We start from the raw sequence: 21750 nt of genomic DNA on the forward strand, positions 1-21750 counted from the left end.
CCCTTCTATACTGCCCGGTGTTGGACTGGCAGCCTGTTCAGGGTGTAACCCGGCTCTCAGCCAGTGGCCACCGGAGAGCGACACCAGCCAAACCACGACCCAGTGAGGATAAGCAAGTACCGGCAATAGATGATGGATGGATAGATGGTAGTCAAACCAAAGCAATTCCCAGACAAGTCTACATTTACAAATTAATTTCTGTCATCAGAGAACTTGAACTCAAAACTTTCCTTGCAGTTTGGGTGCAAGCACTAAAGCTATTTTGAAAAAGTGTTACTTATTCATGCCCCCATTGCTTACATTGTCACTATTTTCTCAAATTAACAGCCTTCGTGCTCATTGAATTACTAGGAGTTGTACCGTCTCCTAAATCTTACTTTGATATCCAATGCTTATCCAAGAAAAAAGAACAATGAAAGCTGTGTTGTGCAGCAAGAAGCTGCTCTTCCACTACAAATCTGCACAAAACTTTGTAAATATTCTGCTAATGTCACTAATTCATTATTATTTAATTGCAGTATTTCCATTAATTAATAAAAAATAGTTAAAATCGTGCATGAATAATAAACATGCCTCGCCATCATCCTCACAACATTCCGGTCGTTTTCTTCGTCTTTTCCACCAGTAGTGACGTCCAGATGTTGATAGAACTGAGAAACCGCCTCATTCTAGCGCAAAAACGTTTTATAGGAAAATGTATTTGTCAAAACTGACGTGTTTCCATTAAGCAAATTTATTTTCGTTATTCCAATTTGCACCATTAATGGAAACGCAGCTACTGATGAGAATTTATCTGAGTGTTTTGCTCCGACTCTGTCTTCTGCAGATAAGGTACCGACATCACATAGTTGCTCCACAAAACCACACCAAAAATCCAAAATAAAAATGTCAAACCACCCCCTTCGAACTTAAACTGCACAAAAATGCTGCTCAAATGGACAAGGCACAATAAATAAAATAAATCATTATCTGCCAGCATGAAAGATTTGTGAACCAAGGCACTAACAGTAAACTTTACCCTCCTTGATGATTGCTCAATATAGTCACCAACACTCTGCTCCCCACTGCCTTCATAGCAGCTGACAGCGTAGCATTTGTATGCAACCAAGGGGATCTTGTCCTGATTTTCTATGGAAATGCTGCGGTTGGACTTTTGTTGAAACCGACAGCACTTTTGCTTTCAACCTAAGAAGCAGCAAGGAATGTACTAACATGAGCACGAACATTACAACAGGGACCATCAGAACAACCATGCTGCAGGGTTAAACATGTTCAGATGCTGCAGCTGGCTTCCAGGAGCCTCTGCAGTTTTCTGACAGAGATGGTCATCAGGATCAATAAAGACAAAGTTCTGGATTAAATGTTTCTGTAAATATATTTAGAAAAACTGCAATTACACTGCACAAATAATTCAAACAGAAAGGTTTGGGAAGAATAATTTGCAAAAAAAAAAAAAAAAAAAAGTATTCATACTCCTAAAATTATTTTATTGGTTTTTATGCACTACTTTGCCTTATACCTAATACCTATTATACCTTATACCTAAGGTATAAGGTACCTATTCCTAAAATTATTTTATTGGTTTTTATGCACTACTTTGCCTTATACCTAATACCTATTATACCTATTATACCTTAGGTATAATACCTTATACCTAAGACAAAGTAGTGCATAACTGTGAAGGAAAAGAATATAAGGATCTCAGCATTTTTTCTTTCTTTCTTTTTTTACAATTAATATGAAAAATGTAGTCCGCACTTGTATTTTGTCTCTTTTACCCCAACAGCCCTATAGTAGAAGGTGAAGATTCGCTTTCCATCAGAACAACAACCTCAAACAAAGAGCAAAGAAGCTCCAATGGACAGCTTTACATCAAAGTATGATTGTGAGTTGGAATGGCCCAGTCAAAGACCAGACCTGAGTCCTTTTGAGAATTTATTCTGGTTGAAACTTATACCTTATTAGTGTGATTTTTCTGATTACATCTTATAGAAAAACCTGTTGCTCCATAGTGGCTGGGATGTGAAACATCCTCAAGAACCAAGAGAAGAAGTTCAGTTGGCTTTTACTTAAATGTGCACTTTAATTATCATGCTGCAGAGTACTTGGAATCTAGACCAGTGTATAAGTTTTACTTCACTGGAGATCTGCAAAGTAATTGCTTAAATTAGAAGTCAAGTGTTTTCTGGTACATAAAGTGTAATTCAAAAGCTAACTTTTTGATTTTGCAGCGTGTGCATGTGGACTGGGGGGTTCCCTTGCTCTGATCCACTTTACATTAGAAATCCATGTTATCACTGGGATGATAGAGTGAGACTAAAGAGAACGGGAAAGTGTTATTTTTCTCTGATTTTACAAAAACAGACTTATTTATGTGTGAAACTTCTACATGTTCTATGTACAATGAAAGAGTTCACCGTATTATTCTTCAGCGATAACCTATCAGACTTCCGCAGAGCTACTGTAGTACAGACAGGCTCTCCTGCGCTGCTTTCTGCATAGAACAGTGCCACGTGCTGGTGACATGTGTGAACTGCATGCAGAGAATCAATGAGATGACTGAGATTCCAACATTCCACGTGCGTTATTTCTACACAACTCAGTTGTGATCTGGTTCTTCTTCCAGATCCTCCTACTTTATAAACTAGTTTTATGTACTTCAGACTCCTCCACTGCCTCTTTGCCAATCATCCGCTATTTGTTTTAAGCATTATAATTAAAAATGTTGAAAGGTGGTGGGGGGCGGACGGGGGGTGGCTGAATGGGTTGCATGCATCTATTGTGTCGCCACCTATGGGAATCTAAGTGCGTTTCGAAGGGTCCTCTTTCTTATTCTGCCGCCTTTTTATTCAACCCATGCTCCTCCTTACACCCCCCCTCACCCCCACCCCCCCCCCCCAAAAAAAAACCTTCCCCCCCTCACATTAAAACAACACGCCAATCTGTTTCAGCCCGGTAAAAAGAAAAAAAAAAAAGTTTTCGAGCCACAGCAGTCATAAAGGAGGCTCCACACACAGACACACATACACACGCATCCCGTCTGGAAGGAATTAGACAGCTGAAACAGCGGCTGGGAGAGACTTTGGCCACTCTGTGTAACCTGGATGCTTGAGGAGACTGAAATACTTACCTTGATGCTCCCCAAGAGAGCTGAAGCTGGCTGCAGAGATTTAATTACCAAAAAGTTACTTCTTCTTCTTCTTTTTTTTTTAAATTCTAATTCATTTTTTTATGAAGTTTTCTTACTTTTTTCTCTTTCTTGATGAACTTTTATAAACTTTTCTTGAAATATGACTGAACCTATCCAAAGCAGATGAAGATTATTTATGTATATATATTTTTTTACAGCTTTGATTTGGCTTAAACTTTTTTTTTTACATATAAACAATGCCAAAGCTGACTGACAAGATGTTTGAATTCGTACACACCAAAGATGCATGTGGCTCCCGACTGATTAGTTAAAAGACAAGCAGTGTCTCCTTTTCCCGAGGACAAGGATTGCTTTTGATTTTTTTTAATTAATAATAATAATAATAGTATTATTATTATTTATGAGGACAATATTGAGCGGATTCATGAGAATCACTGCCGCTCAAACTTTTTTGCCACTTTCTTCCCTGGTGGACCTCAACCGGAGCTGACGGAGGTGACCGCATCCCCTCTGCAGACCAACTAGCGGACAGCAGCTGCGACAAGGTAGGCGGTCACTGCGGTGGAGAGACCCTGATGCCGAATGACTGATAAATGTCAAACAGAAGACGACCAAAAAAAAGAGAGAAGTTTTTATCAGCTTAATTAGTTATGTGAACGTACCAGTTGCTCTGATATCTTGTCTGTTTAAATAATTTAAAGGTTAGTTCGTGTATTTGAATAATAGCCCGGGTCTGATATAAAGGATTTTCAAATACAAGGTCGCTTGGTGAGCTGGTTCGCGTTTATCCACCGCTACCTGTTATGATATATTGATTGGAGTTTGAGAACTAATATCATTCATTCATTGTAATTATTATACTCATTTTAATTTTTATTTAAAAAAAAAAATTCACCTGGCTCGAAAAGTATTTCTAAGTCTTCAGAAAAAAAAAGTCTGGAGCTCGGTTAAGAGTAAATACAATTTATGGGGAGCGCTGCGTCATTCCTTGGTATATTTTCTGAGCCAATGGGAAGGTTCCATCAAGGAATTAAACGTAGAAGCGCGTAATTTGATGTCTCACGTGGGTTATAAACACTCACACGAGAGACCGCGGCATGGTCTTAAAGGGATACCGTCAAGCTTTTTGTGAGGTTAAAAATGGGGGTGTGGCAATACGTCCAGTTCACAAGATAGTCGAGACATGACATCGCGTCCATGTCAAGGAGATGAGATTTTACTGACACTTTAGGGGAAACCCGGTATTTGTGTTTCAGAAATCCATATCTGTGTTTTAGAAAGTAATTGCTAAATGAAGAAGGAGAAGGTCTGGGATTCTTTATTTTGAACTAGAGCTGAGGAGTTTGCCAGCTGCTGTTTACTTCCAGGGCTTATAAACTCCCTGCCTTCTCTGGGTCTTTGTCACTGTTTTACTTTTTGTGGTTATTAAAAGTTTGGAGGCGACTTTTAATGCTTTTGTAACCGAGTGTTGTCGGCCAGCTCAAGCAGCCCTTATTAGTTGAGCAAATTTTATACACTTCAAATGCACTATTTGCACTATTGACTTTGAAATGCAAAAACGTGAGCTATGGATTAAAAAAAAATCTACTGGCAAACAGTTAGCTTAAACTGCTACGTTACATTTGCATGCTACGCTTATGTTTACATTTTAAATCAGACAGCTTAGTGGAAAATGGAAAGGTCTGTTCTCACTTGAAGGCAGATCATTGGTTGTGTATTGTCCCCTACATTCATTTCATATGTAAATAATCTCCCAATGCTGATCTGACAAAGGTTTAAAGGTTAAAACAATAGCATTAAAATACTGTTATGAATTAGGACCAGTCGGGGGGGGGGGGGGGGGGTTTAACTTCAGAGTCCAAATAATCTGCATTTACACTAAATAAAGATGTCAAGAAAGTCCTCTACTGAAGGGAATGCATTTAGTGTTTATAAATTGTAAACAGAACCTAATGTCATCAATACAGATGACATAATTTTATTGTTATTGTGGGTCTGGATTTGTTCTTGACACCGGGGGGGTTCCCAGCTTACGACAACCACACCGGCATTATTATGAACATCTGTGCTCATCTAAATGGACATCTGTCACACTTTGACCTATTCGCTTCCTCTCTCCACCTACTGGGATCTCTCAGCGTCCAGATAGCCTACCACTTTTGGCTCCTGTACTGTATAACCCACACGAGGAATACCGGAATGCCCATCTGTTTGTTTCATGCCTGAGCATTCCTGACATTTATTCATGATGCACAAAAAAGGAAAAAAAAAATCCATCCCACCCATGGAATTTGCTTCCTACTAACCAGGGATATTGTTTCTTGATGCCGTTTAATTCCTCGAATATGCACCGTCAGCACTAAATGATGCCGGATTTGTAATGAGGAATTCACTTTTTTCTTTTTTCTTTATTTTATTTTATTTTTTTTTTACCCAGTTTCAATAACAATTCCTAACACTTTTTTTGAGATGCACGTCAAAAGCAGAGGAACAACAAACACTCTCTTCTTTACTTTTCTCTATTTGTGAGTGGACACAAACAGAAATGTGCAGAGATCCTAAACTTGCCCCCTCCCCCGGGGGCAGTTCCCATGCAGAGTGCGGTCAGGAGGTGCTATCCCACTCCGGTGCTTTCCTGTGGCATAATTTAGCCTAAAGTAGGTTGTCTGGTGAAGGTAACATCAAAAAACAAACGTAGAAAAGTTACAGTTTTGTGCTTGGTATAGAGTCATGCAAAAGCGCAGATTCATCAGTTTTTAGCCGCTCGCAGCACTCAGCACTTTACTGCCTAACACAGGAAGGCATTCCATGGCTGCCCTCCATTAGGGCTTACAACAAGCCTCACGCGACATTTCTTCTCTCAGCAAGGGTCCTTCAGCGCACATAAGCCTCTGGGCTTCAGACTGCCAGGGTATGACTACTGAAGTTGGAGGACAGAAATGCTTATATGTATAGCCCAACCCCCTCCACCTCCCTTCTACCAGCAGCACCAACTACCTCATGTATCCTCCTGCCATGTTTTTTTTTGTTTCCAGGTTCTCATTGGCAAAAAGTCCGCCAGCCAGTAAAAGTGAAAATTTGGACGTGAGCGAGTGTTGGACTTAAATTCCCACTACGTCACACTGAGCCATGCAGAGTATCACAAGGAGGGTTAATGCCAGTGCACATTAAAAGCCGGTAATGTTAGTTCATTGCTGGACATCAAAATTTGTTGGTCTCTTTTAGCACTTGCAATTTTCAAGGTTTTACGCCGTATTTCTTATTTGTATAAGAAATATATATATATATATATATATATATATATATATATATATATATATATATATATATATATATATAATTAAGGTAATCCAGAAACAACTTCCTAAAATCTTTTTTTTTTTTTTAATCCCAATTTTGCATGCATGGCCAAAAACGTTTCTCGACTTTACCCTTTCAACTTTACAATTACAACTTTTAGATTGAATTGAATTGGGTAATACATTTCAAAGATAATGAAATCAACGTAAGCACAAAAGCCTAATTTACTTGTGTGTTTTTTTTTCTTTTTTTTGGTGAAGCCACATGCAGCTTTTAAACCGTCCTGTCAGTGAAAGCGTTGATAAGCACAACACAGCTGATCTAGCCGTCACTGTGATGAGCCGTTAGCTTAAAAGGGAGGGCTGCTCAAAGTAACCTTCCTTTTGTCAACTATTACCTCCAAGAAAACTCATTTAGTCATCATTGCTTTACACAGAAAAGGCTTAACAGGCACTGATGTGACGTTACTGCCGGAACGATTGCACCCCAAAACCTTTGTGCCCAAGAGAGAAAAGGCAGACTAAGGGCGTCCAGGAAGATACAGCGTCTACAAGGTCATCACAAGAAGATGATTTCACTGCCTCCAACAGTGCAGAGCTTTGTTAACAATGGCAGCAGGTAGAAGAGTTTCTGTCAAGAAGAGCAGCAAAGATGCCCTTTGTCTTTCAGAACAAGATCAAGACAAACTGGAGTTTTTCGGGAAGTGCCAGGATCGGACTGCAGAAGACGGGTGTTAATGTGTTTTCTCAGAAGAAGCCCACTTCTGATTGCTCTTAACAGAGGAGAGGTTGAAACTACCAAGAGTTATCCGTCATGTTTCAAGAGACACATCCTGAGACCCTTCCTGCATTGGACTGGCTCTTGTCGAAGGCGGTGGGCTCGCTTACATTTTTGGATGAAAACAATGCGACCACTCAGGAGTGGGATCACAGCATCTTGGAGGAGCAACCAAACCCAACAAGCCATGAGCAAATTGGTGAAAAACAAAGCTTCGTTGTGCACAAAGAAGCACTGCCCCATACAGTACAGTAAAAGATTTTTAGTACGCAATGGACTTAGTTCACAAAAAGGTCCAGGAAAGCAGACATTTGTGGAAAAGCAACAGTTTCTGTCAGTCTTCAAACCTCCCCAATTGTCTTTCCGCTCGTCCCCTCACAGGTTTTAATTTTGTCCATTATCTGTTTGCCTGAATTAGCCGTTGTTATTTGAGTTGCCATGACAAGAGTCTCCCAGTCTGTGGTGGTGGGGTTCATCTATTTTAGAGCACCATTGATAGCAGATTGGTGTCTCTGATTGACCTCTGAAGACACTTAAATTGTACACTTTTGGAGACTTTTTGTGGGAAACTTTTCATTGGCTTCAGACACAAGAGTAACAGAGCTCACTGGAGTCATATTACTAGGACTTTTAAGAATTAAAACACTTAGTCCCATATCAGATGTGCAGTAGGAATGAATAGCAAACAGCTGTCTGGACAAAGATCTCGCTAAAGTAGAAAAGATTCTTGGCTGCACCACATCTGAACATCTGGCTTGTCAGAATCTTCCACAGCGGTGGAACTACGTTGCCACAGCTGGCAGTGAACGAAAAGTTAGGTATGCTAACAAGGACTTAAAAGTATTTTTGAGCAAAAAAATAGTAAGAACTAAAAGTGAACTTCTTAAATTTTTTGTCCACAGGAACTAAGGCTCAGAGAACAACTCTGGAATGAGGAGGGCAGTGATTAGCATAAAGCAGGGGGATTTTTTATGACGCGCTTTCTACATCTCATCTCCATCATGCAGTGGCATTGCCACTCAGTGGGAGGTGGTAACATTTAGTTCTGGCTCTTGTAATGACAAAGATTCCACCAACAGAGGCAAACTGTGACCACAGAGGGGGTTTATGAATGGGGCAGGAGAAGAAGAATGGAATGGATGATGTAGTGTGGGGGGTCTGCCTCTGTCTGGCTCTGTCTTTGAAAACCCACTTGACCTTTTAGTTCATTCGGAGATGTCCATTCACAGTTGAACAATCTGCATAGCAATGCAGAGCTTTCACTGTGGCACCGGTGAAGTACCAATTTTAAGCTGGGTCTTTGGGCACTTTGACACCGTCAACCTTTCCCAAAAGCAAATGATTCCAATTCCTTTGCATTTATGTATGGGAAGTTACAAGAAGAAGGCTATTTATAGTGCGGGTCTTTTTAAAAGCGGGTTGTAGGGTCAATATCAATGCAAAAGCATGTTGTACAGCAGCTCTTTAGAACAGTAGCCATTTCTTAGACAGAAACAGCCTTCCAACAAGGCAAGGCAAGTGATTTGTTTGGCACATTTTAAGCAACAGGAACATAAAACAAAGCTGGCAAAGTAAAGGAAAACGAAACGGATTATAGTTTATAATGTTCCAGTGATTATAAATCAAAGACAACTCTAAACAAATGGGGTTTAAGTCTTAATTTAAAGTAACTCCATGTTTCAGCTTTTTTGCAGTTTTCTGGAAGTTTGTGCCAGATATGTGGTGCATAGAAGCTGAATGCTGCTTCTCCGTGTTTGGTTCTGGTTCTGGGGATGCAGACCAGAACCAGAACCAGAAGACCTGAGAGCTCTGAAAGGTTGATACAACAGCAGCTTTAATGTATTTTGTTGCAAAGCCAATCAGCGATTTAAAAACTAACAACAGCATTTTAAAGTTATTCTCTGAGCTAATGGGAGCCAGTACATTAGAACTGGGGTGATGTGCTCAGTCTTCCTGGTTTTAGTGAGCAGCATTCTGGGTCTGATGCAGTTGTCTGATCAACGTTTCAGGCAGACCTGTGACAAAAACTGAACAGTAATCTGTTCAAATAAAGAAAAAAGCATGGATGAATTTGTCAAGATCTTGTTGGGACATTAGACCTTTAATCCTGGGAATGTTTATCAGGTGATAGAAGGCCGACTTTCTATTCGTCTTTATGTGTCTCTGAAGATTCAGGTCCATCATCAGACCCAGATTTTGGGTCTGGTTAGTCATTTGTAGTTGTAGAAGCTGAAGCTGTGCGTGGACTCTTGATCATTTGTCTTTTGTTCCAAAAATAATTACTCAATGTTTTCCTGTTCAGCTGAAGTTATGGCACATTCATACATTGATTGCTCTATGCATCTACTCAGCACTTCAATGAGTTCATAGTCAACTTAGTGACTATGTAATGTAGAGCTGTGTATCATCAGCGTAAATAGTAACACATCCCTTACATTAAACTAACCTGAGTGACTAACAATTAGCACAATACCTTTAGGGATTTTATACAACAAAACTGATGCTTGTAAAACTAAATCTGATTGGAAGTAGGTAGGAATTACATTGCATTTTTTTGCCTGTATCTTACATACATATTTCTGTATAAACATGTCTATTACTTTGTCATCGTTGTTGGAAAAAGGGGATTTGAGTCGATACAAGTATCCCTTTGCAACAACTCTGCGAATAAGTTGGATGCAGGAATGCTGCAGAGGTTTTTTTGGTGATGATTTCAGGGTTAGTACTGATGAATTTGCTCAATTTTGACCATATTCGGGACCAACTGTAAACTGTGGTTCACTTGAACCATTGCACTCGGCCCCGTTTCAGGTCGCCGTTCTCGTTTGACTATTATTTCTTTTGTGATTTTTACTGTTGACTATTGCCGATTTTTGATCTCACAAACAAAGAGAAGCAAACCACTCCGCAGTGTGTGATCCAGACAACGCTCCTGATAATTGTGCTCCGTATTGTGTTTTTGCTCAAGGACGTCTCAGCCTTTCATGCACCACAACAGTCATGGGGATCGTATCCATGTTCAGTCCTCTTTAACTACACCCTGGTCTTTTGCAGTCCAGGCCAGACACATTCATTCTGACAACTTAGTGCTCACATCAAAACATCCAGACATCTTTGCACACATGGTTTTTGTATTGGTAAAATCAGCGATACACATGAGGTTTCAAACATGTATGAGCTCATCTGGTTGCCTCTGCTAACGTGATAAAGAGCGCATTATGAAATTGTACAATATTTTGTTTGTTGATCAAAACATTTGATCGAATATTCGTTTATAGCTATTTTAGACTCATACGTCAGTGCCTGTGTATGATCACTTTAAGACAATTGAATTACTTTCCCCACCCCCGTGGTTAAAAATGTAACCTGGCAAAAGTTATATTTGTAAAAAGTTCTTAGCTGTTGTTTTGTGAGCCTTTTCTGAAGCAAAAATATCTGAGTTTGAAGCAGTTTCAGCTTTGCTGAGACCAGCGACGTGTCTCTGTTGACTCAAGGTGCCTCAGATTTACACCCTGACCAGACCGTACAGTAATGACACATACACTCCGACGTGTGTGCAGCAGGACCCGCTTGGAGAAACGCGCAGAAACTCTGGTGAGCCTTGTTATATTTTACGTTCCGTCACAGGCCTTGACCTGGAACCCTGCTGAAAGAGAGACTGCACTGCTCTCCTGTGAGTTCAGCTGAACCGTCTCCTGCTTTGTACAGCAGCAGACACAGCACATCTCTTCATGTGTTCATGTAACATATTGTACAGATCATGCTTCAATAACATTTGTTATTGAAACCCTCGGCCAGCGGAGATGTGATGACTTTCTATGCGTACTATGCTGTAGCATAATGGTGTTTCAGCATATGGTGAACGTGTTAGCTTTGATGAATCCCTCAGAGTTCCATCCAAATGTTTTCACGCCCCATTTTTTAAAAATTAGTCACATCACAACCACAGACTTAAACAATGTTTTTGAGATTTGATGTGATTATGTTATAGACCAACACACTGGTGCATAATTGCTGGGATTGAAAAAAAAACAAACGAAAAAAAAACTATGAAGTGTGTCTTGCATATGTATTTAGGAATCGTGTGTTAGCAACCTGCATGTAGGCCACAAATTTTAAAAAACTTACCTTTGCTTTTGGTTGCAGTGACTCTGAGATGTTCAACAGGTTTTGTAATCCAGCCCCACTTTAAACATACTCAGTGTCCACTACATACCTGGAGTCCATTTTCTAATTCTGTGCCTTTTAAAGACAATTTGATCCACTAGATTTTATTTCGGAGGATTACTTGTAAAAAAAAAAAAAAAAAAAACAAACAAACTTAAAAACCTTCTTTGACTTCATTGCTGTTCTGTGTTGGTAAATTATATCAAATCCATTCAAACTTGACATGACAAACATTCCAGGGGTATGAATACTGTTGTACCTCCAACCAAGAAGACAAACAGATGTAATCTGAAATGATGAGTTAATATCACCTACAGCTCAGCAAAAAGAATGTGAGTTTGAATTTTTGTCGCTGTCTCTTGGCACACTGAATATGCAGAGACTCCATAGAACTCAAAAATTATATTTATCAATGCTAGTGCAAGGACATTTTTAGGAAATGTCAGTTTTGGCACCAAAAAAAACAAAACATGGAAAAGTTACATTTCAGATGTTTTCTGTACAAATGGTCTTCTGTCATAAAAGAGGTCTTAGTGAACCCAGTGTGTCCGTCCTGCCGTCGGTGTTACTGGATCACTGGAGTCTTCTGCCACCAAGTGATCATCAGTACGGCTTGTAGCTGGTCTGGTGTGCCCCCCGCCTCGGGGTTTTACCATAGCTGGCATTCCCCTGGTTTGTTGATCCAACAATTTGCATTTCATTTGCTATGTGATCAGTGGGGGTTTCTGAATAGCCGTGCCAACCAAGATTGCCTGTGAAACATGGTATTCCTATTCTGTGTCCTGCAAGCTGACCTACTCCAACTTCTACAGTTAGAATCGGCAGGAAAACGATATGTTACGATATTGCTGCTGACTTAACGTTCAATTTACTTTTTAGCCAAGCAGAAAATTCAAAATACTCAACTTTATTATTACAATTTAATCATATTTTCGTTCCCAACGCTATCTTATAAAAATGTCAAAACCACTTTAAATTAAGTTCTGCACTAGCCTACTAACATATATATTTTTTAAATCAGGTGCAATAAACTAGAAGAAACATCTAAAACCTCCAGGATACCTGCGTCTTTCTACATTCAATTCAAAACAATATCTCTGTGCTGTTTGTTATATAAAGAGGGAGCAATGATTAACAAATGACAGTAGGTGGCTGTTATGAGGACAGATGATAGCTGTTAAGTGAGGAGCTATGGACAAGGTCAACTGAGGACATCCAAAGGAAGTGACAACAGGAAGCGTCTAACCCGAGCTGCCCTTTACCAACAACTAAACTTTACACCAAAAAGAACACTAACATACAAATAAAGAACCAAAACCTTTAATTAAAACAGTGTAGACCAATAGTAACTAGCAAATAGACACCCAAAATATCACATTTTTTGTATATTCACAGTTGAATTTGTCACGCGAACCACTTTTCACAGCGAAAGCAGACAGTGTGTTGGGGACCTTCGGCGATTCTCCCATGTCTGGAAACACAAAAACAAACAAAAAGCTTGGGTTGATATGATCCCATGACAATAACACCCACAGCTTGAACAGATATACGTCACGTCTTCTGACACGCAAAGATGTGTCCCGAAGAGACAGCATCATAGCCATGCCGATGACAACCTCCGCGGTCACGGACAGCGCTCCCTCGGAAGTTTTATCTCTCAGGGACTCCCTGCAGTCTGCAGCTAATCTTTCTGCTCTCTGAGCTAATTGTTAGTTTGACCTTTGCGAGATAACACACACCCAGGGCAGCAGATGTAACGTGAGGAAGATCAAGGCTTTCTGATGTTCATTTTGTTGGTAACAAAGATGCAGCGCAACTCTTGTCCGTATACTTTCAATATATATGCATACCAAGGCTTTCTAATGTGTATCTTCAACTATACACATCAGGACAAATTTCCTCCTGAGTTCTTTCGAAGCTGATTCACGGAGGCGAGGTCACGGGGTTCACTCCACTCTCCCCGATGTTGCTGTAAACCAGCACATGCGCTCGCCCACATCCAAACGCAGGAGCTGAAAATGTAGATTCTCTCAGACAGACTGACTGACTTTCTTCCTTCTTTTGGTGTAATGGCCCCTTTAAAATGACCGTTTTGTGTGTTTTGCATGGGTGAGTATCGGGGGCCTCGTAAAAGAGTAGTTGACGTTAAGAGCCTCGCCACGTGCCAGAGCAGCCGCGCTGTGCTTTATACACTTTCTGTAGGGGTGTGTGTCAGTCTGAACTAGTGTTATCTCCCTGTTGTTACACTTCTCTGTTTATCTACTTCTGTTACCTACTTTCTTCTGCGTCTTTCGCTTTTGTTTTCCTTCCCCTCCCGCCATCTGTCTTGCGAGTTTAGGCGCGGTTTGTGATTCTTGCCAAAACACAAACAGCACTTGACTTTGTGCATCATTGATTTGATGACCGTGTTTTGCCACATTTAAGGTGCTTCACAAAGTGATCACATACCTTGAACATTTTTATAGTCTTCCTCCAATTGTGAATTCAATGAGCCTGATTCAAAATACATTACATTAAACCATAAAGGCAATTTGAGCATGGCACAGAACATCAAAAGACATTCGCACCTCTGGGATTTTCTCATGTAAAAACACAAACTTTGACTTCTTTTGGATTTTAAAATAAAAAGATTAAAAGGGGAATGTTCTTCTTCAGCTGGGGCAGTTAAGCTGAAGATAAGAGTTAAATGCGGGGCAATCCTAGAAGAAAGACTTCAGACTGAATCTGATTCTATCGTGGGATAGTCGAAGTGTCGGGCTTGTCAGCTGTAGCCAGAGTATTTATACTGAATATATTTAATGATGAGATCATTCTGTCTACACTTTATGAACCTGATACTCCTGCCCTTCTTTTTAAGCATTCAGGATAACAATAAACAAAAAATCTACCCATGTGCTGCAGTCAAGGTTGACCTTCCAGCAGAACAATGATCCTAAACATACAACCTGAGCCACAGCGAGGTCCAGAGTTAGCTTTTAAAGGATTAGGCATGTTTTAGATGTCACCTTGATTCAACACTCCTAAACAAGGACCGGAGTTGTACACCAAAGGCTTGGATCGGCTCACATCCGTGCCTGTGTGGCTTCTGACACGTGAAAAAAAAAAAGCTTCGGGAACATGAATGCTTTTTGCTAAGCACTGTACATGTCGTTACACGGGAGCTGCCAGTATGATTTCACTTCATGTTTTTTCTATTAGACTCGCTGTATGCACACATGGAAAAGCGCCTTCATCTAGTGCACCTAAAGAGGCACCCTACTGAGTCACTGACTCGGTAGCATTGGACCTAAAGGTTACCGAAGGAACTAATTTTCCTATAATAATGTTTATAAGGAATCACAGAAGGGAAGAGGCACTAACGGAGCATTAGGAAATTTAAGACATCTTGTCTCCTTCTTCCCACGGAGATACAAACAGATGACATCAGAGGGTGGTCCGCGCTGCCTTGAGCCGAGCCGAGGCCACGCAGAGTGGGTCTCCGTTGGTCTGCCAAACAGATGTTGGTAGCAACATAATGAGGGCTTCAAGCAGACCTCAGGAGTTTGAGCTGAAGATTGTTTTCTTTGTTTTGAGGGGTTTTTTTGTTGTTGTTTTTTTTTTTTTTGCAAAAGGATAAGACAGGAAAATAAAGCAGGACAAACATTCATAAAAACAAACAGTTATCCTGCATACTGCTTTGAGCTTTTGCTGTATTCAAAGTCTTACTCGACAGTTTTCTCTCTAAACTTTACAGATGCAGCATCCAGTTTGCCGGTTAATTAGGTCAAGAAAACTTGTAATGTGCACCCACCCACATTAAAACAGACATGGAACAATTACCTACTCTCAACTGTGAGACATTAAAGATAAGGACTGTGGGGAGGAGCAGCAAGCCAGAGAGAGTAGAGGAAAAAAGAAAAACAAGTCCCCCCTTTACCTGAGTTTGTATGTTTTATAGAAAGGTGGAGGGCACATGGAGTTACAGATAGTCTGAAATCTTTGAGCATAAATCAACAAAGCAACCAGGTATTACCTGCTTGTTCTTGTCAAAACTTTAAAAGGCGACCACACAAGTGAACTAACCTGCAACAAACCGTTTATGGTGGGCATTAGCTGTAATGGATTATATTTACTGAATTCTTGTGTTTTATTAAAATGCGTAACTGTGCTTGTTCTCCCTTAACAAGAACCAGTTCTAACACTCGCCCAGGTTAAAATGAACTAACTCGTTTCCATTCTTCACCATAAACATTCTGACCCACAATCACAGCTCCAACATTTTTATTCGCTTACATAGGATGTATTTTACTGAAAAAGCAGCTGCTGTAATTGCAACACTGATTTTTTTTTGTCTTCTTTTCATTCATCATCCCTCCCACCACCCTAAATAAACACCTTCCTCTTCTTGTCTGCAGATGAAGTGTCAGAGAGTCCTGAGCTACCTGAGGATATTTGGGACCACCATGTTCGGCGTGTCCCTCCTGGTGGGAATCTCCACAGCCTACATCATGGGCTATCAGTTCTTCACCACAGCCCACCACTATCTGTCCTTTGGCTTGTATGGTGCTATTTTGGTCGTCCACCTCATCATCCAGAGCCTCTTTGCACTCCTGGAGCACAGGAACATGCGACGCTCCTTGGAGACACCGATCAAACTGAGCAAGTCCTTGGCGTTGTGCATTGCTGCTTATCAGGAGGATCCAAACTACCTTAGAAAGTGCCTCGTGTCTGTGAAGAGGCTGACGTACCCGGGGATCAAAGTTATCATGGTGATCGATGGGAACTCCGATGACGACATGTACATGATGGAGATCTTCAAGGAAGTCATGGGATGGGACAAGTCAGTGTCGTACGTGTGGCGGAGCAATTACCACGTCAAAGGTCCGGAGGAGACCGACGAGAGCTATGCCGAGAGCCTCCAGCAAGTCTCCAGGACCGTGCTCGGCAATAAATGTGTGTGCATCATGCAGAAGTGGGGAGGCAAAAGAGAGGTCATGTACACAGCCTTCAAAGCACTGGGAAGGAGCGTGGACTATGTACAGGTAATGCTTAGCCATTTAAGCAGGATAACAGGTATCAGTTCAGCAGATTAACTCCACTATACCAAACATTAGGTGGCAAATGAAGAGGGAAGTGGTGTAAATTAGACCAGGGGATATGCAGTCGACAGAAGCATACATTGAGCACGAGGAGGAAAGAGAGCAGAAAGACATGTGGCAGGAGAAGGGAGAAAAGGGGGGGGCTGCACAAAGCCAAACACGAGCTCCACAAAGAGCCTTTTGTGTTTCTTTTAGCCAGACGGTGACTGGATGCATCGTGTTGTGAAGTGAGGCATAAAAAAGGGCAGCAGCAGCTGATGCTTAAGTGTAATACCAGATCGGTTTCATGGGGTTCAGGGTTGCATCACATCGCCGATGTTCTAAATCAAACCCTGAACCTGCGTAAGACAAGTGATTGGCATGGCTATTCTTTGACTTACTAGCAAGTTTAGCTTGATTAAAACTTAATTATTATAAAGAAACACAAAGTTTGTACATCTTGTAGTGAGTCTCAGTGGCTACATTAGCTGAGTGTCTTCACATCTGTCAATATTGCGAGTAGAAATTGAGGTAAAATTCATATGCAAATCAATTAACTAGATACAAAAAACATGTGGCGTTTGGAAGTACACAAGCCTGACACCTGCAACAGACTTGTTCCTTACAAACAACACTTGTTAAACGGAGATCTTGAAGGATCATGCCGGTACTCTCCAGCGTTTAGGAATTAGTAAGAAATCCTGCACTCCCACTACCATCAAGATCGGTCTGTAACAGATTCCTTCGTTAATGGGGATTTGGCGGCAGGTTTCTTTTCTCTTTTTTTCCCCCTCCATCAACTGATTTTCTTTATCAGGAAAGCGACCTTTTATAGAAGAAAATGGAGTGAGCATCTGTGAAAGACTGAACAGGAGAGGCAATTATAGTTGAAAACAGATCTCTTGTGGTGGTTGTAAAACCTTTGGCTGTACTATTTCTCTTAAGTAAGGTAATGAAGATTGTGTCTTATCTTTTATGTATAAACACCGCTGACCCACTTTGTTTGTTTTTTTTCTCAGGTGTGCGACTCGGACACCATGCTGGACCCAGCGTCGTCAGTGGAGATGGTGAAGGTTTTAGAGGAGGACCCAATGGTCGGAGGTGTTGGAGGAGATGTACAGGTAGGGTAACAAAACTATATTCTCTTGAACTTTAGTGTTTGACACCAACAAAACTAAGCAAATGCTATGTTTAAGCTTAATATCTCTCCCTCTGCCCTCTAATCCTTTCTATAGATCTTGAATAAGTACGAATCGTGGATCTCCTTCCTGAGCAGCGTTCGCTACTGGATGGCCTTCAACATTGAGCGGGCTTGCCAGTCATACTTCGGCTGTGTTCAGTGCATCAGCGGACCTCTGGGGATGTACAGGAACTCTCTGCTGCATGAGTTTCTTGAAGATTGGTACAATCAGACCTTCATGGGATCCCACTGCAGCTTTGGGGATGATCGCCACCTTACGAACCGAGTACTCAGCCTTGGGTATGCGACCAAATACACTGCACGGTCGAAGTGCCTCACGGAGACACCCATTACGTATTTGCGCTGGCTAAATCAACAGACTCGATGGAGTAAGTCTTACTTTAGGGAATGGCTTTACAACTCCATGTGGTTCCACAAGCATCACCTGTGGATGACGTACGAGGCGGTGATCACAGGATTCTTCCCGTTTTTCCTCATCGCCACCGCAATCCAGCTCTTCTTCCAAGGACGACTCTGGAATATTTTGTTGTTCCTGCTCATCGTGCAGGCGGTGGCATTGATCAAGTCGTCGTTTGCGAGCTGCCTCAGAGGCAACATTGTCATGGTGTTCATGTCTTTTTATTCAGTACTGTATATGTCAAGCCTGTTGCCGGCCAAAATGTTTGCAATCGCAACTATTAACAAGTCAGGCTGGGGGACCTCTGGGAGGAAAACAATAGTGGTGAACTTTATTGGTCTGGTTCCAATAACTATCTGGTTCACCATCCTTTTTATTGGGCTTATTTACACAATAGTCCAACAGACCAAAAAACCCTTCCCTCAATCTGAGGAGATTGTGCTCATCGTCGGGGCAGTAGTCTATGCCAGCTACTGGGTGATACTGCTCACACTATACGCCGTTCTTATAAACAAATGTGGAAAGAGGAAGAAGGAAACTCATTATGACATGGTGCTGGACGTATGACCCAAAGGCAAAAATACACCACTAACCACTGAAATATCTTCAGTTTTATATATATATATATATATATATATATATATATATATATATATATATATATATATATATATATATATATATATATATATATATATATGTATCCCTGTTTACAAAGATTGTCTATGCAGAACAACTCTGGTGGCAAAATTGAATTCTACCACAATGGACAAAAAAAGGGGGGGGAAATTATCTGTAACCATTAAATCCCTTTACCTTGGAGAAGTGAAGGCTAACTGGGCATCTTCGAGAACCAAGACTGGCAAAGATTGCCGTTGTTATCAAAGTTGGCTTAAAAGAGTGCTAGGCTTCGTAATATTAGCTACCTCTTACTTTTGTCGTATCCACTGGGCATCTGTCTAACGTAAGTAACTTAGCCAGAGAAACTGTGGATTCGTAGCTTTTCTCTTGGGGTTTAAACTTGACCAGGAAGAAGACTTTTCTCCCAGAGAGTCACTGTCACCAAGAAATATCTGCACCCCACAAATTGAGAATGTTCTGTGTGTTTCTGCGTTGAAAGGGAGCCGTGCAACTGCCAGTTTGCCTCCACTATCAAGCGACTGCACAAAGACTATTGCAAGAGGCACCACCTCTGAGTAACTAGTGTTACTAAAGCACCCAAGTCGTTGTTCTTGTTTTTTTTTCTTTCTTTCTTTCTTTCTTTTTACCACATCAACACGCAGTGGGGGAATAGGCATTTAACATGAAATGTTTTTCTCACCAAATATATATTTTACTGGGGCCTATTGAAATGACACAGGGAAGCAATTAACGCATTTACTGAAATGCATTCAGTATTTATTAGGCGGTTCTGTTTCAATTGGTTCTGGACCATTAAAGCATTTTTATCGTCTTTCTTGGGAAGCAGATGAGAGTTTCCTTGGCTGTGTGAACCCTGGCCTTCATGAGAAATCCATCCTTTCGTCATCATCTTTAGATTCTTATCAGGAACTCCAGGGCCACCTGCACTGGATCTCCTACCGTGATGATCCTACCTCCAAACCTCACTGCTAGTATACACTTCCAGTGTTTTCTTCACTCATCCAAGTGTTCTGCTGCAGGCTTTTTCCTTCAGCAGTGGAGTCTTGTGCAGTGGTTGGGCGTAGAAATCTGAAAAGTGAAAACCGATTGGTTGCTTTTTCTCTCTTTTTGTTTTTCTTTTGCAGCTTCTGTCCTCATGTTTTTAATTGCCGTCTTACAGAGAATTCGTTTCTATGTTGCGTACCTATTTCCCCCCAACCTGTACACACAAAATGAATTAGTTTTCCTAAAACAAACCACTGCACTGGTTCTGTTTTGTTTCAGTGTATTTGTTGCTTTCGGGGCGATGTACTGGTGTGCCTTCTCAGTGTTTTTTTTTTTTTTTTTTTAACAGTTACAGTACCAGTTTACAGAGCACAAAGGGCTTTAAAATGGAGAGCTGCTTTTCAGCTGCACTCATGTTGTATGGGACGCATCCAGACCCAAACCTGTGAACTGCACCTGCTTTTAAGGGGTCAGGGACTGTCTAAAGTGCATTAAACTCTCAGAGGTACCAGCCAACCTGCAAGGTTCAATCCACAACTATCGTACTGTGAAGTATCAATGCTGCTCATGGCACTGTGCTGCACGAATAGTGGAGGGATTCCGTGTATCATGCAGCAGCTCATGAAACACTCTTCACTTGCTAATTTTAGCAGACACCATAAACATATGAAAGCGACAACAGACTAAGGTAACGTTCCTTTATTTTGGTGCCAAGAGAAACAGAGTACTTGCTGTTTTTTGCATTTGAATGTACTCCGGAGTAAGACATATCATCCATCACAGTTACTGCAAACGTCCCTCTTTCATCAGTACGCCTAAATTTAGCAATGACCGATGTCTCGTTACTTTAGAATTAGCATGGATGTTGAATGTAAATCGGTGTACTGAGTAAGGTTCGGAAATGATCCCATATGACATGACTGCAGGACTTCTCAGTGTTTACAAGATGAATCATTGTATGATATATTTTTAACTTGATCAAATGAACATATGACCACAAGCAAAAGACTTTGTATTGCTGCTGCTGTGACTTTTTTCCTTTTTTTTTTTTTTTTTTTTTTTTTGCTAAAACAATGTCTGTTGTTTGCAAATGTTCTTTAAAAGTATAAATTAGGACTGTGCCTTACAAAAGGAAAACGGTTTGTAGCAGTCCTACTGATGATATATTTATTACAACCTAGTTGACTGATGACCACCAAGATGATGAGAGGACCGGTTCCAATCCGAGGACTGTGATTTTTTATTTTTTTGCTTTCCACCGACTTTTGCTCCCTTTTCATGTTGAGCTAAACAGGACGCGGCCACGCCTGCTTTCGCCGCTGGACTCTGTGCAAGGAATGGAGGGTAGGTGAAAGAAGTAGTTGTTACTGTGGGGAAAAGAACTACCTGATCATAGGAATGTAAATAAGGGCACTTGATGGAAGGGAACATCGTTTCGGGATGAAACAAGTCCACTGTTTGCTGTGGATTAGGAGCTGATAGGAGTTTAAATTTTATGCACTTTTGTTTTTTTGCGTCTCTCCTATCCTCCAGTGTGATGCTTGACATAACCAAGATAAAAAAAAGAAAATACCTCTCTGCGTTGCATCAAGGTGTCACGATGCTGTCCAAAAACTGATGCAATAGGATGGATTCTAGGAACTTATGTTTGTTATGATAAGTATAAAACTGTCCATGTTTTTCTACAGAGTTTTACATAAAGATCTCTACAGAACTGGAAGAACTGGAAGAGCTGGATTTAATTTTTTTTTCTGCCGTGTGTCATTTCTTTGCTGTAGCAGTATTTTTACTTTGTATTTCAATGCCTTTTTGTATGTAGACATTTTTGCCCTATTTTTTTTTTTTTTGCTTATATACCAAAGAATTTAGTTTTTATTTTCCTTCATATTTTTGTAAGAAAAGGAAAGTATTTGCTGTACTTTGAACTGTTTCCACAGATACTTGTATATATGACCAAACAATGTGAAATTTTTGAGCTGGGAGAGTGAGTATTTTTCTGCAACAATGGTAAAAATGCAATTTGTTGGAATAAGTTATTGTTTTTTATTATTTGTATTTGAATAGACAAGCATCA

The 21750-nt window shown here is 40.6% G+C and overlaps 1 protein-coding gene across 1 annotated transcript; it reads left to right on the top strand.

Annotated features, from left to right (window-relative positions):
* The first annotated feature begins 15683 nt into the window (after positions 1-15683).
* Positions 15684-18617, top strand: has2 (hyaluronan synthase 2). The gene is made up of 3 exons (XM_015001037.2): positions 15684-16416; positions 17472-17573; positions 17688-18617. Exons 1-3 carry the CDS (start codon positions 15790-15792, stop codon positions 18615-18617), a joined length of 1659 nt encoding a protein of 552 aa, XP_014856523.1. The 5' UTR covers positions 15684-15789.
* Positions 18618-21750: the final 3133 nt, after the last annotated feature.

This window comes from Poecilia mexicana, unplaced genomic scaffold (genome assembly GCF_051168715.1).
Source record: "Poecilia mexicana isolate PSO_F unplaced genomic scaffold, ASM5116871v1 scaffold_16, whole genome shotgun sequence".
In the NCBI taxonomy this organism is placed as follows: Eukaryota; Metazoa; Chordata; class Actinopteri; order Cyprinodontiformes; family Poeciliidae; genus Poecilia; species Poecilia mexicana.